General features: G+C 38.8%; 1 protein-coding gene across 2 annotated transcripts in view; it reads right to left on the bottom strand.

Moving 5' to 3' along the window:
- Helz (Helicase with zinc finger) overlaps positions 1 to 16,968 on the bottom strand; it is an 86,338-nt gene that overhangs the window by 36,954 nt on the left and 32,416 nt on the right. For both annotated transcript variants that reach the window (XM_076211041.1, XM_076211040.1), the window contains exons 8-11: positions 16,207 to 16,333; positions 9,589 to 9,721; positions 8,585 to 8,715; positions 5,297 to 5,431 (exon numbers count right to left, since the gene is read on the bottom strand). In XM_076211041.1, the coding sequence (XP_076067156.1) occupies positions 5,297 to 5,431; positions 8,585 to 8,715; positions 9,589 to 9,721; positions 16,207 to 16,333 (526 nt within the window). The remainder of the gene's footprint in view (positions 1 to 5,296; positions 5,432 to 8,584; positions 8,716 to 9,588; positions 9,722 to 16,206; positions 16,334 to 16,968) is intronic.

Here is a 16,968-nt window from a genome sequence, read left to right as displayed (position 1 = left end):
GAACAATTTCCTTTATACTTTTGCATACAGGCATTTCAATTTTAATGTCCAGCAAAAATTGTGAAAAATAAAATATTTTTGGTCTTGTTTCCATTATTACTCCTAACTCTTTCATCTTATTCAAAATATTCGAATGACCGGCCCTAGCAGTTACTAAATGTAATATTCCCTGTAAGTTTCATCTAAATCTGATGTATTTTAGATTTTTTATGATTAAAAAAGTAAAAAAATATCGAACGGAGATATGGTGACTTGAAATATAAATATATCTGTAACTTGCTTATAGTTTCACCAATTTGACTGATTTTTTCATGGCTTAATTCTTATTATATAATGGATAAGTACAGTAAAAATCATCAACATATTTTAATTATAAGTACTTTAAATAATGAAAAACTAAAGTATAAGTATATCACAGTAGTGGCGACGCACAGACGACACCATCATATAATTTGCTTTTTTGCACCTTTGTCGGTTTCTTCATATGAAACCTCACTGCTGGGGGTCTTCGGGGTATCTATTTTAACCAGCAGTGGTTGCCTTTGGAAGTAAATCCTCTCTTACTCCACGAACCATCGATAGTAACTTTTACTTCTTTTACTTCCGGTAAAGTTGGGTCTTCCTTTTCTAATGCTGCATGTACATGTTCCCTTGTTTTTTTCCAAGAGTTCCTCATACTTCTTTATGCTGGTCTCTATAATATGATGGCTAAGTTTACTAAACGTCTTGTGATGTATCATTTTCATGTTCATTGCCATGATTTTCTATACTACAACATCCCAACAGAGTAAGCCGGCCTCCACAACTCTGTTATGTACTTCATAACTTTCATTTCTACCGCCTGGTGAAGTACACCATTTGCTCTTTTCAGAGCACATCTTTCATTCTGCCTGAAATGTCTTCACCATTCCATATTCTCCTGTCACTTCAACATACATCTTCTCACCACACTGGCATCTAACAACCGAATTTATCAACGGCAAAACACTGCTCTTCTCCACAATCATAAATTCATGTTCATTCTTATCTCCTCTCTGTACAATTTCATAACTAATATCTAATTTTCTTGCTGTATTCGAGATGAATGAAGTACTTCATGGTGTAGAACCTGGCTACAGATGTTGAGAGAGGTGGAAGTGAGGGCAGTGGTGGAGTGAGAGGTGGTGAGGTCTAGGCTAGTCTTCTTTGACTGTTTGCCATCTTTAACTGTTGTTTTTTTGTCATTGTAGATGTTCTTTTTGCTACCCATGATGACTGTACTAATGAGTAATATGTACTAGCTAAGGTAATATATTGCCAGAAGAGCTCATGAGACATGCATACTTTTCCTTTCAAAGCTAGTGGGTAACTGACGTCCAGTTGAGCTCAAAATTGGCAAGGGCTATCCCTCCACCTTCCTCCCTTCCCCTCCACCCTCATACTGGCCGTTGAAGCATTGGGTGAGCGTAAATTCAATCAAATTTCAACGTTATTCGATGCACCTGAAGGTCCTAAGTGGCACGCCTCCCTCTAGTGTGGGTTGCGCCTTTAACTCCGTCCATTTAAACCCCGCCCAAGACATTTAAATTGTGCACGGCTGGAATATTATTTGTAGGGATTTATTTCTAAATGGTATACAAACATTTTGAACACAGTTTTGAAAAATGCTATATCTTGACCAAATTCACCCCCCCAGGTGTCGCGTACCCCCTTAACATCCATTCCCAAATGTCTATTTCTCATTACACTTTTTAATCCCCCAAGACATTTACTTGCTTCTCTCAATCTACATTCTATCTCCACCTCCACTCCTCCCTTTCTTGCCACATTCGCACCCATGTATCTAAAACTGTCCACTTCCTCCAATCTTTCTCCCTTAATACTCATTTCCAGTCTGCTGCCACTTTCTCCCTTTGTTCATCTCATCACCTTACTTTTACCCACATTCATCTTCAACTTCCTCCTTTCAGACATTCTTCCCAAACTCCATCACTAACTTCCTCAGTCCTCCTCTGATCCTGCTACAAGCGCAGTGTCATCAGCAAACAACAACTGGCTTATCTCCCATTTTCCTCAATTTTCTTTTACCATATCCAATGCCCAACCCATTAACCTTGTATTTACCTCTTACACCACCCCATCCATGTATAAATTGAACAGCCAAGGTGACATAACACATCTCTGGCAAAGTTCCACCTTTACCTCAAACCATTCACTCTCTCCATTTCCCATTTTAACACAAGCTCTACTGATATTATATGATGATATGGTTTAACATCAAACTTCCTCCTATCAGAAGGCTAGGACAGTGCCCCTCACAGAGGACTTTGTAGCTTGGAATTCTATTTTTGTTGAAGTATAAAATGATACATGTATGTATAAAATGATACCAAGATAAGTTCATCAGAGTTTTTACCGATTTTGTGAGGACTTTGTAGCTTGGAATTCTATTTTTGTTGAAGTATAAAATGATACATGTATGTATGTATAAAATGATACCAAGATAAGTTCATCAGAGTTTTTACCGATTTTGTGAGATATTTTCAAGTCAAAAAAAAAAAAAAAAAAAAAAAAAAAAAAAAAAAAAAATCAAGATATCGACTTCTAAAGTTGTTGTTTTTTCCCTTGTCCTGCCATATGACTGGCATGAAATTTTCACATATGACTGTGTATATATTGTTGACTTAGTGGAGAATGAGGAATTTGGTCCCCCTTTCTTAAGAAAGTATTAATCATTCATAGGTAATAAGCCGGGCAGCGATAATAAACTCTCCCCTTCATCTCTGCTACTTTCTCCTTGGTTTGAAGAGTCTTGATGTCTTTTCTTTCTCCCATTACCCTTCTTGAGGTTGGATATCTTCACTATTGCAAGCTTACATTTGCAGGTCATCTTGCAAGATGAATATAAGAGAAATATTGCAGGAATGCAGCGTAACAACCTCTCTAATGTCTACATAGGTAATGAAGAGGCCTAGCTAGGAAGACCACATTTTGTGGGGATGGGATGCTGTTTGTCGAAATTCATATAAAGAAAAAAATATTTTAATGATAGTTCTATGTAGTTATAAGCATTGAATGATACCTTATTTTCTAGCACATGTGTCATTTAAAAATGGCATCTCGGGGGAAGGCAAAGAATTTATTTTTTAGGAAGAAGAAGAAGAAAAAAAAAAAAAGTGATAGTTTCGGGTAGCAATGTGACTGGGAGAGCAAATAAAATTGAAAAGAAATAAAATTGAAAAGTGAAAATAGAAAAAATAAAAAATTGTAAAAAATTCACCCAGGTGGTCCCCCTTAATGAACCATGCCCTTGGTTCAACTTCATCGGTGGCAGGATTCGAACCGCCATCACTTTAACCTTCGCTGCAAGTAATAACACCCTAACCTGCTCAGCCAGTCTCGTAAAAACTCTTGACTACTCTTAAAAGTTTTCCTCCTATCCCATATATCCGCAATACCTCCCACAGTGACTTCCCGTCTATCCTGTCATAAGCCTTTTACAAATCCATGAAGGCTCAAAAAACATCCTTACCTTTTCCTATAGCTTTCTCACATACCTGTCTTACCACAAAAGTCTGATCCATGCAACCCCTACCTGTCCTAAACCCACACTATTCCTCACCAATTACTCCCTCTGTTCCTCTTCTAATCTTCTCAATCAAAATCCTCCCATAAACCTTCCTAACTACACTTAAAAAACTGATCCCTCTGAAACTACTACACTCATACTTGTCCCCCTTTCCCTTGTAAAGTGGAACTATACAGGCACTCCTCTAATACTCCGACACTCTATCCTCTCTTAAACAAACATTAAATATCCTCACCAGCCAGTCCACCATAACTGTACCCCCTTTCTTCAGACATTCTGCATGACACCCATCCAACCCAGGTGCCTTACCTGCTCTCATCATCTTAACCCCTTCCATACGGTGCCGCCTACGTAGGCGTCATGAGGAGCAAGTGGATTCGCGACGCTGCCATATCGGCGTCTTGATTATATTTATTGTAGTCGCCCCTGTGTTTTCACATTCTCCCAAATGTGCCCTGAATCCCGTAGTGAAGTGGTTAACAACTGCCTTCACCTAATATTTCCTTATTTCTCCTCCATTTTCCTCACTTGTTGGCCACTTTATTTTTTCTATTGTCAAAGAAGTTTTTTCATCATGAGCAATCTTGTTGTGGTGAAGGAGCCAAGCTCATCACACAAGTGTCCTGATTTTTTCCTCATTGAAATGGGGGACCACAGTTTTCATATGAGGTGGGGAGGGGCTATTATACTGGGGGGCTTGGGTTAAAGGTACATGGGCATTTCTCGCCAACCTATGCCATGCAACCAACCCATGCCCTGGGCATAGCTTCACTGAATGCACCAATGCATGGATAATGGTCATTGCTAGGCCTAACCTAGAGTACGTTACAGGAGTACCACGTACAACAGTGCCATTAGCAATTGTATGGCATGAATTGAAAGGATGCACCAGGGTGAAATTAGATGACCCCTGAAGGAAGAAAGGAGTGCAGAGAGACAGCCAGAAAAGAAATGATAAAGAAGAAAGAAGGGAAAGATAAAAGGAGAAAAGAAATGAGCCACAGCATAGGAATTGGTAACAGTTCCTTTCCAGCCCATATTTAGGGTGAGGTCACACACGTGGCACCCAGACCAAAGGCCACCAGCAAGACGATAACTCTTGGTAAGTCTCCATTCCTTTTTTGATGTTGCACTACAATTGAACCCAAGTAAGAAATAAAATAACTACATCCACTTATGTGTGTAGTTTCCCCTTTGAAGACACCTGCCCAGTGCTACCACAAAGAACCCAAAATATCTATAGGAAACCACAACTGGAAATATCCTTCGCTGATCACTATGATGCTAAACCCAATTTCAATTTATAAATTGTTTCCTCAAGTTTCACTAATTGGAAAACCTGCTATCCTACAGTGGATGGCAAGTCCTCAGGCCTTCATACAGATTTCTCTGGGTAGAAAGTTGTACTGGTGTGGAACCATTTCTAAATCACCAGCTGAAAGTGGAAGGGGGTGGACAGGAATAGTTGCTAGTTGTCAGCTCACCATGTGGGGAAAAGTGTAGGAAATACAGTTGAAGTTGACTAAGAGAGATCTTGGGCCCAGTCAGGAGACTAAGTGTAAGCCCCTCAGTGCTGCACCTCCTCATGAGGGTTTGGGGGATGACAGGTCCCTTGTTAATCTTAACTGACAATCAAATAACAAAGCATTATAACATCATCTACACTTACATGAAGTACATTTGTACAAAGGTATTATAAAACCAGAGTAACTACTTCTTCTTCCTTACCTTGATTATGGCTGCATGTGACCGATAGTTTTCTACCAGCATGATTTTGCATGGAAAGTCAGCTGGGTATAGATCATACAGGCGTTCAAGAAGTGATGTTCCGAGGCCTCGTTCAGCACAAAAGGGTGAGAACACCTGTAAGACAAACACATTATCTGAAGCGTGTATTAGTGACATACATACATATAAACAAAATTGTTGGCAAAACCTATAACTTGCTAAGATCAATAAAGTGACTTTTACTTACTTGGATGAAGAAATGGTAAAGAAAATACTAGTCATACTGATAAGGCCTAAATTGGAGTACACAGTGACACTATGGTCACCCAGTACTAAAAAGAATATAAGGAAGATTGAGAAAATCAAGAGAGCAACTACGAAGATGGCCCCAACACTATCAAAAATGTATAAAGATTGTCAAAACTAGAACTACTGACTATGGAACAAAGAAGAGAAGGAGGTGACTTGTTGACCACCTACAGAAATATGGGAGGTGTGGAAATCCTCAATAGAGATGACTTACTAAATTGGGATTGGAGAAACGCAAGAGAACATGGAAGGAAACTCAAAAAGAAGTTATAGAAAAAAAAAAAAGCACCTTTCCCCACAGAGTGGTAGATGTTTGGAACATACTAGATGAAACAATAGTGTGTACAAAAATAATACATGAATTTAAGAGCAAATTAGAGATGGCGAGATACAGAGATGGGACACCACAAGTGTAGCTTCCCTTCCCGTGGGTAAATAAATACACACAAACACAAACAACAAATGCCCTATCTCCTATTTTTCTCAATTTTCTTTAACCATCTCCAATCATTGGCCCACTACCCTTGCATTTACCTATCGCAAGACCCCATCCATGTATAAATTGAACAGCTATGGTGACATGACACATCCCTGGTGAAGTCCCACCTTTATCTCAAAACCACTCACTCCAATGGGAGTAGTTTCCACAGACAGAAGAGATCTTTTGATCAAGGATGGGAGAGCTTTCAGAGGTCATGGGATCAAATTAAGAAAGCATCTAAAAGTGTCTAAACAATGTGAAGAAATATAGTTTTCCATATATACATATACCAAAGGCTTTTCCCCCTACACAGGGGGGTAGCCAAAAAGAAAAAGGCATAGAAACCACTCCCACCCATTCCACTTCCTATATATTCCACTCCCCTCCACCTTCCTATCTTGGCACCTCCATAAAGATGCATAAATACTTAGAATGGGTTAGGTGATATAACCCATGATGGAACTAAAGATGTATTCAAATCTAGATATGATTATTGGAAATCAAGGATATAGATTAATTTGGAACTGTACATGAATTTGTGGCTAGGTAAGATAAAATTGGAGAGTTGGAGATATGACCCAATAAGCATTGTTCCTTTTCTGTATACTACAATTAGGTTAAGGGGACCCCCCGCCCAAAATCTTTTTTTCTGAAGGATCTTGCTGATTTTTTCTGTGTGATATCTAGGTCTGAGGAAACCTTCACAGCATGAGTTTTATTCAGATCTGACGAGTAGTTTTTTATTTTTTAATAAAAAACGTGAAAAATACCGTATTTTTGGGCTTCTTTCAAATCCTATCTCCTCTTACAATTTTTATTCGATGTCTTTCATTTTACAGCAAAAGAATCTTCTACATATATAAAAAAACAAAATAGAGAGCTTTTTTTAATATCTTTGTTTAACGCCGAGGAAAAAAAATATAAAAAAAATTATCGAAAAAAAAGCAAAATTTTGACTTTGACACGTTATTAAAAAAAAATTATTTAACATATGCAAAAAAACTCTCTATTTTATTTTTTGTCATTTATCTAGCTATTAATAGAGACCTCATATGCAAAAATCGGTTGAAAATTGAGGGAGGAGATAGACTTTGAGTATCAAAAACTTACATTTTTCAGAAATGAGTGTTAAAGTTTTTTTTTTTCCTTAGTTTGACTAAATTTTACATTGGACCTCCTAAGACCCATTGAAAACAGGTTCCATTGTATTTTCATGATGATTTTGCATCTTTCAAGTAACTCAGGCACTTTGTACCCTCCTACAGTGTAGGATATTATTCACTCAAAGTGAGGGTCTCATAAGCCGCCACCTCACTCTTTGTCGCAAAGTTTGAGTTCTTGGTCTAGAATGACCCAGCAAGGTAGTCTGATTGCTGGGATTCAGCTCTCTTTCTTTTCTTGGGTTTCCTTTCTGGTGTTGGAACAGGCTCTTGCTGCATCAGGGACATCACTGTGAGGTTTGAGACTCTAAACCCAAGGTGTTGCAACAAGGAGGCATCCTTGTAGCCACTTGTTAGCAAACAGTTGTTTGCGTAGAGACAACTTGTCTGATATAGGTGTAGAGGACAGAGGATCAGGTGCTGAGGATGTGGATGTAGATGGAAGGGAGAGAGCTGCTGGAGGGAGTACTAATGGTGGTGGCGGAGGTGGTGATAACAAAGTTGATGCTGGGGTTCTTTCTTTCTCCCCTTGAGTTGCTAATGTAGACGTTCTTATCTTCTGCAAGTGTGCCTTTTGTTTGGATAGCTTAGGCATGGCTAATATCTTCAAATATCTCTTCACTGAAAAATAGATGCGAATTTCACACGGCAAATTAGTGAATGCGGCAAGCTAATGTGTACATGTCCTTTACTTTGTAAGACTCAGGCCACTGCCAGTCGTGCAGGCTGAACTTCCTCACACCACATACTCACGTGCATGCCGGACGTAAGAGAAAACTTTATGAGTGTATCAAACGCAAAAAAATAGGGTAAAATATGGTCAAAATGTATGTAAACAATGGTCGTGCGCAGCATGTGGCTGCCGAGGGGAGGGAGGGTAGGCCCTTTAAACCCTTTAAAAATGGCGGTACGATAAAAACACTTTACCAGCATCTAGAGCAAGATCCCTACTATGTATTTATGCAATTTAAAAAAATCGAATTTTTCTTAATAGTCTTCCATCTGCATCTATCCCCAGATACCTCTTTCTTGTGACACTTTTCATTACCCCAAGATATCTACTTGCTTCTCTCACTCTACAAACTGGTAAATACATACAAAAAGAAAATAAGAAAAACAGCTACAGAAGAGACCTGAAAAAAAAAAAAAAAATAGCTTCCCACATAGAGTGACTGATGTCTGGAACAAACTAAACGGAGAAACAGTGAATGCCAAAACTATACATGATTTTAAGAATAAACTGGATGTGGAGAGATACGAAAACGGGTCACTACAAGCATAGCTCTCATCCCATAAAATACAACTAGGTAAATACACAAAAACACAATCTATTCCTACCTCAGGACTAAGCTGCATATAATCCCCAGCTAACACAAGTCGTGTGTTGGGGCCAGCTAGTGCCAAAGGAGTCAATGTTTCACATTCCATTGCCTGTGCTGCTTCATCCACCAAAATATGACTAAATGCACCTGAGGAAATATAAAGAAAGTTGCAGTGGTTCTCAAAGAATAAAAACATTATTATATAAATTTGAGGAAAAGCTCTCCATGCCATAAGCTGGATATGCACCACTTGTTAAAATAAGATGTCTGTTTTCTTACATTCATTGTGATGTGATGTATATAATTTGAATATCATTAGGTCACGTGGTTACAGCCGCACTTGTAATAAATACAAAATACAAGACCTCAAACAAAAATTATATTTTTATGGTCATTATCACTATTTATATGTGATACTCTTCAAACATTGATTAACCTATAATAATAAATAATAACTGCTGTCTCAGAGTTTGTCTGACTGGAAACCTGAACCCTCACAGTAGCTGACAATGGTCTGTGTTTTACAAGTGTGGGACTATTTCTATGTCAATGGTTGAAGGTAGTAACAGGGTAGCAGTTATTGGTTGTCAGCTCTCATTATATGAAAATATGGAAGAAATACAGATGAAATCAATAGATCTTGGGTCCAATCCAGAGACCAAATGTCAGCCCCTCAAGACTGCACCTCCGGATGGAGAAAAGGTGGTTGACAAATTTTGAAAATGGATAGCACGGAAATGATTCCAACATTTAGCTTAAGGGATGACCATCAGCAGGTACTTGCTCTTGGTCCCTAAGATGACTTAGACCGACCTATCAGCATTCTTGTCACCACCCTTCCTCTATGACTGCAAGCAGTTAGCTGAGTTTATTACAAATGTATAACAGCTTCGACCAGCATACAAATTTAAAACCTTTTTAAAATTTTGGGCCTTATAATATGAACATTAAGTTCTTTAATTTTTAAGGATTAGGACACACATTAACCTCTAAAATTCTGGATTGGCATGAATAACAGACCTTTCTGGAGGCCAATATCAAGAAGAAATCTTGAGGTGTGAAGGGTTGTAACAATAACACGATGTCTGTTGACTTCGCTGGCAGTTGGCATCCGGAAGAACCTTTCCCTTTCATCTCTTTCTATGAGGCAGTACTGGTGAAATAAAACAATGATCAGTCATACGAAAATTAAAAATGTTATCATCTAGGTATAATATATACCCCCCCCCCAAAAAAAAAAAAAAAAAAAAAAAAACTTTAACATCCCATTGTCAAAGAACTATTTGCTTGATCTTTTTTAAACTGACCCTCCTTTTAACACTTTCACAACAGTTTTTGTTTATATTTCTTTATTCTATTTTATTTTGTTTTATTTTTTGCCATACTTGTATTCTACTTTTCAGGAAGAGCCATGTATGTGCGTGTGTATAAAGTTTTTTACCATTACAATCTAATTTATTGACCATTTCCTCAATATACCTTTGCAAATAGCTTCAAAATGCTTCTAAAATTGTTCACATTTCAAATCCCCCAGCTGATTTGGGTCACTTCACTCGCTATCACTCACTTCCCACTCACTCATACATAGTTCAGCACCCCCCAAATTATTTTCTGGATTCACCACTGGAGATAGTGTTAATCTCTTCACTACAGTGATGTACATACATATACCAAAGGCTTTTTCCCCCTTATACAGGAGGCAGACAAAAACAAAGGCATAGAAACCACTCCCACCCATTCCATCCCCTACATACTCCACTCCCCTCCCTCCTATCTTGGCACCTCCTGGATGATGGGTCATCCCTGCATCTTGTCCATTGCCCTGGGTCAGAAACAGTGGACAAGATGTAATCTTGATTTTATTCTGAGTAATGTCGGGTGATTTTGTTCATCCATGGGGAATTTGCCATATTGAGATGGTGCCCTGTATATGGTACTATGTACATACATTTTATGCATTATTACATTAGTGACTTTTGTGACACACCCTACAGATCAAGTTACACAGATTATGATTACGATTGGAGACTACTGTCCACACGGAGAAGAATGTTGATCATTTCTAATTTACATACATACATACATACATATACCAAGGCTTTTTCCCCCTTACAAGTGACAGAGATGATTTTCATCTTGAAATAATTCAAACTAGCTACTTCACCTTTGTTGACAGTCTAATTCAAATTATGTTAACATCTAGAACTCCATCATGTACACACGTACACGACAGTGTAGACAATAGTAAATATCCACTACGTATGCACTATGCAAGTATGTCTTCATGTATGTAAGTCAATGGAAGTGTTTTTGTGTGGTTTACTGTTTTGTAGGAGCTATGTCATGCTGGGATAATACATACATATACCAAGGCTTTTTTCCCCTTACAAGGGGGGTAGCCAAAAAGAAAAAGGCATAAAATCATTCCCACCCATTCCATCCCTGAATACACTCCACACCCCTCCACCCTCCCTCTTATCTTAGCACCTCCTGAATGACGGGTCATCCCTGCACCTTGTCCACTGCCCTGGGTCAGAAGCAGTGTCGCAAGACACAGCACATCCACAGCAAGGCTGCTTCATTAAATCGGCGACCCCCCCTCTCCGTCCCCCCATTGCATAAAATTTCTAATTTACTATCCCTATTTTCTGCTATTTTCATCTCTACTGTCTATACACCAAAGGCTTCACCCCTCTTATAGAAGAGGAATCCAGCCAAGGCATGCACCCACCACCATCCATCTTACATCTTACTCCCATTATCACCCATTTGATTCCCTTTTTTATTATTAGCTCCTCATGGGTGAAGGTTCACCAATAATAGGGTCATCCTTGTCTCCTGCCCACTGCTAGTCAGAAGCAATGCAGCAAAAGACATAGCACATCCATAGCAGGGCCAACCTCTTCATTTGCACAAAGATCATCTTAACTCACTGGTGGCATAATTGGAGGTGTACTGGTCTCCTTATTACTTACTTATAGCCTTGTTGACCCAGGCTAGTTTAGTAACTAATAGTACTACTACAAAAGTTTGATCCATGCATCCTCTTCCTTCCCCACACTCATATTCTTCTTCCTCAATTATTCCTTCTATTTCCCTTCTTTATCTTCTCAATTATTCATCCTCCTACATGCCTTTTGAACTATACTTAATGAGCTGATCCCTCTACTTTCATATTTGCCCACTTTTCCTCTGTATGGAACTACACAAGTACTCTAGTCCTCTGTCACATTCCCCTTCCCTAAGCACACATTCATCAACCTCACTAACCAATCCACTAAACCAGTTTCTTTGTCAGACACTCCATATGACACCCATCTAACCAAGGTGCCTCATCAATTTTCATCAATTAAATTTTTTTAAGGTCATTTTTTCCTAAAGGCCATTTGTTTCCTTCTCCCATTACAACCATTTTTATACCATTGCTGTTGGTATATTCTAGAGTGGTTCTTATGAACTGTTCACTCATAGTTATTAGAGTTACTTTCTGTTGTTCAGTCAGTGTTAGTGATACATACATACATACATACATATACCAAGGCTTTTTCCCCCTTCCAAGGGAGGTAGCCAAAAAGGGAAAGGCATAAAAACACTCCAACCCATTTCATCCCTACATACACTCCACACCCCTCCCACCCTCCCCCCCATCTGAGCACCTCTCGGATGGTTTTCAATAAATTTGTTTTCTTGTTGATTTTTGCTGTCAGATCCTTGATATATGGGTAGAAAATCATATGACTATCAAATGTTAGGCCCAGAATTGTTTTACTCCTTTCTAATGTAAGGGATCGGCTGTTTAATTTTACTACAGGGTGGTTTTCTGATTAATGTTTGTCCGGAGTAACCAATGTTACTGTTGATTTCTGGGATGATGCTTCCATTCTATTATTTCTAATCCACTGTTCCAGTTTGTTCTATTAGGCTTGGGTGTTCTTTGCTGCTATTTTATATTTACCGTGCTGGGTTATTATTGTCAAGTCATCTGCATATGACAGAACATATGATTAGTGGTTAACCTCTTCACTCCGGGGCACATCACACGTCTGGCAGCATTAGCTGCCCGACGTGCGATGTTGCGTCATAATAATTGCATTATAAAAAATAAAGTCAGTGCTCAAACATTCGTTCTCTTTCACCCGTGTATTTTGAGAACCATAGAAAATTGATGAAGCCAGTTTAGAGAGAATGGAGATTACGTAGGTACGACTACAATAAATATAATCAAGATGCCGACGTCGGCATCATCGAGTACCCACTTGCTCCTCATGCAGCCTACATAGGCGTCACTGTATGGAAGCGGTTAAGGAGTAGGTAAAACCCTCATGAAGAGGTTGAACAGTAATGATGAAAACATTGCACCTTGAGGAGTATCCATTGTATAGGTATTTGTACATACATACATACCTATTCCAATGGCTTTTTTCCCCTTACAAGGGAGGTAGCCAAAGCCAAAGGCATAAGTCCACTCCCACCCATTTCATTTCCACCATACTCCACTCCCATTCACCATCCCTCCTTCCCTCTTTTCTTGGTTCTTCCTGGATGATGGGTCATCCCTGCATCTTGCCCACTGTCCTGGGTCAGTAGCAAGGCAGCAAAACACAGTACATCCACAGCAAGGGCACTTCAATTAATCAGTGACCCCACCTCTATGTCCTCCCATGTAGATGGGGAGAAATCCCTTCGGGCTGCATCAAAATATCATTCACACATACTCCTTCACCAGCCCCCACCCACTCCCTCCGCCATGCATCACAGCATCATTTATACACAACCATTCTCCAATAACCCCTATCTTCTGTCTTTAAATATATATATACATATATATATACAGGTAGTTCTCGTTATATGCGGGGGTTCCGTTCTGCGGACCCCCCGCATATAATGAATTCGCATATATCGAACTATTGAACCTATGGGAAAAAGGGGGATACGTTCTCAACTCGGATTGATATTTTTTTTTTTTTTTTTTTTTTACATATTTTATTTTGGCAAAGGGCTTACATACTGCATCTCATATATGTTTACATACATTTTAGCACAAGGCAATGGTATTCTGCAAAATTAACACTCTCTGACATGTAAGTATTAACCTCGGGAAAAGACGCTACCATAAACATTTATTTCGCCAAGCGTATTTTCTTCAGCTGTTTGAAAAATCAGTCTGTTTACAATTCACATTTCAGACTGCTTGCTATGCTTAAAGGTCAGATATCAACAGATATTCCATTCGCTAAAAATCATCGTATTGCTCGAAAAAGTACTTTTTAAAAGCATACAAATAAAGTTTTTACCTATTACAGAAGAATTTATTCAGAAAATTCACTTTTAATTGCGCCTCGCATACCACTTTTCCGAAGTCTAGATATTCAGAATAACAATATTGTTTGTTTGGCAACTGTGACGTCACAAACGCGGAATTCCCCTTAACCTCTCCCGAAGCGCACGGGCGGAATGTTTCGAATAGCAGACGACGCAATGAAATGAAGACAAAACTGTTTTTTGCCAAATTTGATAAGATGTAGATGGTGGAATTATATAGAATACTGTCAGTATGTTTTTTTTTTATGTACATTAAACTGTAAATACAAAAAGTTATGGAAGTCTTGATATCTGACCTTTATAGGTCAGATATCAAGACTTCCATAACTTTATGTATTTACAGTTTAATGTACATAAAAAAAACCCATACTGACAGTATTCTATATAATTCCACCATCTACATCTTATCAAATTTGGCAAAAAACAGTTTTGTCTTCATTTCGTTGCGTCGTCTGCTATTCGAAACATTCCGCCCGTGCGCTTCGGGAAAGGTTCGGGGAATTCCGCGTTTGTGACGTCACAGTTGCCAAACAAACAATATTGTTATTCTGAATATCTAGACTTCGGAAAAGTGGTATGCGAGGCGCAATTAAAAGTGAATTTTCTGAATAAATTCTTCTGTAATAGGTAAAAACTTTATTTGTATGCTTTTAAAAAGTACTTTTTCGATGATTTTTAGTGAATGGTATATCTGTTGATATCTGACCTTTAAACTAACTGTTGATGTGCTCTGGAGATACACAGGCAGGCTTACTGCTTAGAGTTTATCCAGTGCGGAGAATAAACGATAATTCTTGCAGAGAGTGAAAATTGACGAAATTAATTGGGGCAGTAATAAGTATCAAAAATTAATTTGTTTGTGAAAAAAAAAAATTAATTTGTGTATCAATAAAGCTTAATTACCTGCAGAAAGACAATGGTTTGGCCTATGAAACAGGAAGGATGCCTAAGACGATGCCGTCTGTACAGCTGCCGGTGTTGTTGTTGTGATAACGCCGCAGTGATGCCAGCTCTACCTAGCTGATGCAGCCAGTGTTACCACACGGCTTTATGCGCACCAACTTCAAATATATAATAGGTATTTTGAAAAAAATAATCGGCCGCGACTATTTTTTTTTTTTTTTTTTTTTAGGTCAAATCGCATATCTTCGAATATATCCCCGCACATATCGAAAAGTGGTGCAAATTCTTGAATCGCATATACGCGACTTCGCATATATCGAGAACTACTTGTATATATATATATATATATATAAAGTATTATGAGAGAGACAAGAGTTAGCAGATAGCTTTTGATACTTGGGTGCAAATGTGGTGGGAAAGGGAGGAGTGGAGGTGGAGGTAGAATGTAGATTGAGAGAAGCAAGTAAATGCCTTGGGGGATTAAAAATTGTAATGAGAAATAGACATTTGGGAATGGATGCTAAGAGGAGATTGTATGAAGGAGTGCTTTGCTTGTGCTGACAGCACTGTATGGGGGAGAAACATGGAACATAAGAGAAGAGTTTAAATGTGTTTGAGATGAAATGCATGAGAAGTATAGTAGGGGTTCTAGGCTAGATAGAATGAAAAGCAAGGAGGTGAGGAGGAGTGTGGGGGTGGAAAGGGAATTGAGAGATAGGGTTGATAAAAGAGTATTGGGATGGTTTGGACACATGGAAAGAATGAGTGAAGAAAGATTAGTAAAAAAGGTTTGGAAAGCAGAGGTGAAATGAGTGAACATAAGGGGCAACAAAGGACAAGATAGATGGATGGGGTAAAAGGTATATTGGGAAAGAGGGGAATGTCTATTGAGGAAGGAAGGGGGAAGGCAGAAGATAGGGGTGAATGGAGAATGGTTGTATATGAATGATTCTGTGATGCATGTAAGGGAGTGGATGGGAGATGTGGGATGAGAGAGTATGTGTGAATGATATTTTGCCATACCTGAAGGGATTTCTCCTCGTCTTCTTTTTTTCTGTATGAGGGGATGGTGGGGGGAGGGGGATCATCGATTAAATGAAGCAGCCTTGTTGTGGATGTGCTGTGTCTTGCTACATTGCTTCTGACCCAGGGTAGCGGGTGAGATGAAGGGATGATCCATTGGGAGTGGAAGCAGTTGAACCCCTGCCTAGCAATGAAGTCTATATTAAGAGCATAATTCATCAAAATCCCTATTTCAAAAAGTTCTCCATAAGGAAGCACCATCATAGCCCCTCTGAAAGAGAGTTTGTGACATTAAATCACAATACATTTGTCGTAAACATGCAATAAGGATTCAGACCATTACACACAGTGAATTTCCTATCACATAGACTGTAGAAAGCCTAGACTTACTTGCTGAACATCTGAGTGTGCAGTCACAACCCAGCGTTTGTGATAGTAGATCCTTAAGGGTCTTGCTTCCTTGTATCCTGATTGTACAAGTGGATGCAGATAATCTTTAATATAGAGGTCTGCAGCACTGCAAAAAGATAAATAATTTAAGCCAAAAGAATTTGTATATTTGTACAAGAACTGAAACGTAAACATCAAGAAGATAATCCCACTCAAAGAATCAATCTATTGCCCAAGCTCACTTACAGATCTGTGGCCCCAAGGAAATCATAATGTCCACAGGATCAGCCCATAAGTGACTAAGTGACGTGATTTTGTGCTATTATCGGGAAGGTGAATGCAGGACTGTAAAATGTAAGGTGCTCTGTGTCTTCTGTGTAGTGGTTCCATATGGAGCAATTGGTGTCTATTTCCAGGCTGACTCCATGATGGTATATGTAGCAAGTATCATGGTCTTGCAATTTCAGTTCTTATGATTTTGTAGTTTCATTAAATTGGGGGTCGCTGATTTAATGGCCTTGCTGTGGATGTGCTCTGTCTATTTTAGGTAAAATTTCTACTCATAGAGGAAAGATGCTACATTTCTACTACCACTGTCCCTTTTTTATGCTGTTCCCTTGTAAATGTCATTTACCACTTTTATGACTCTCCTTATCCACTGTGGTAAGAGGGAAAAGAATGCTGCCACTGTGTCCCATGTAAAACATAAAAGGTGACAAAGTTGGACAAAATGATGGGACAAGGGCTCCTGATCGTTCATCC

This window comes from Oratosquilla oratoria, chromosome 28 (assembly GCF_046742065.1).
Source record: "Oratosquilla oratoria isolate Oo_2021 chromosome 28, ASM4674206v1, whole genome shotgun sequence".
NCBI lineage: Eukaryota > Metazoa > Arthropoda > Malacostraca > Stomatopoda > Squillidae > Oratosquilla > Oratosquilla oratoria.
The sequence above is the reverse complement of the archived record's forward strand: the minus strand, read 5'-3'. Positions and strand labels throughout refer to the sequence as shown.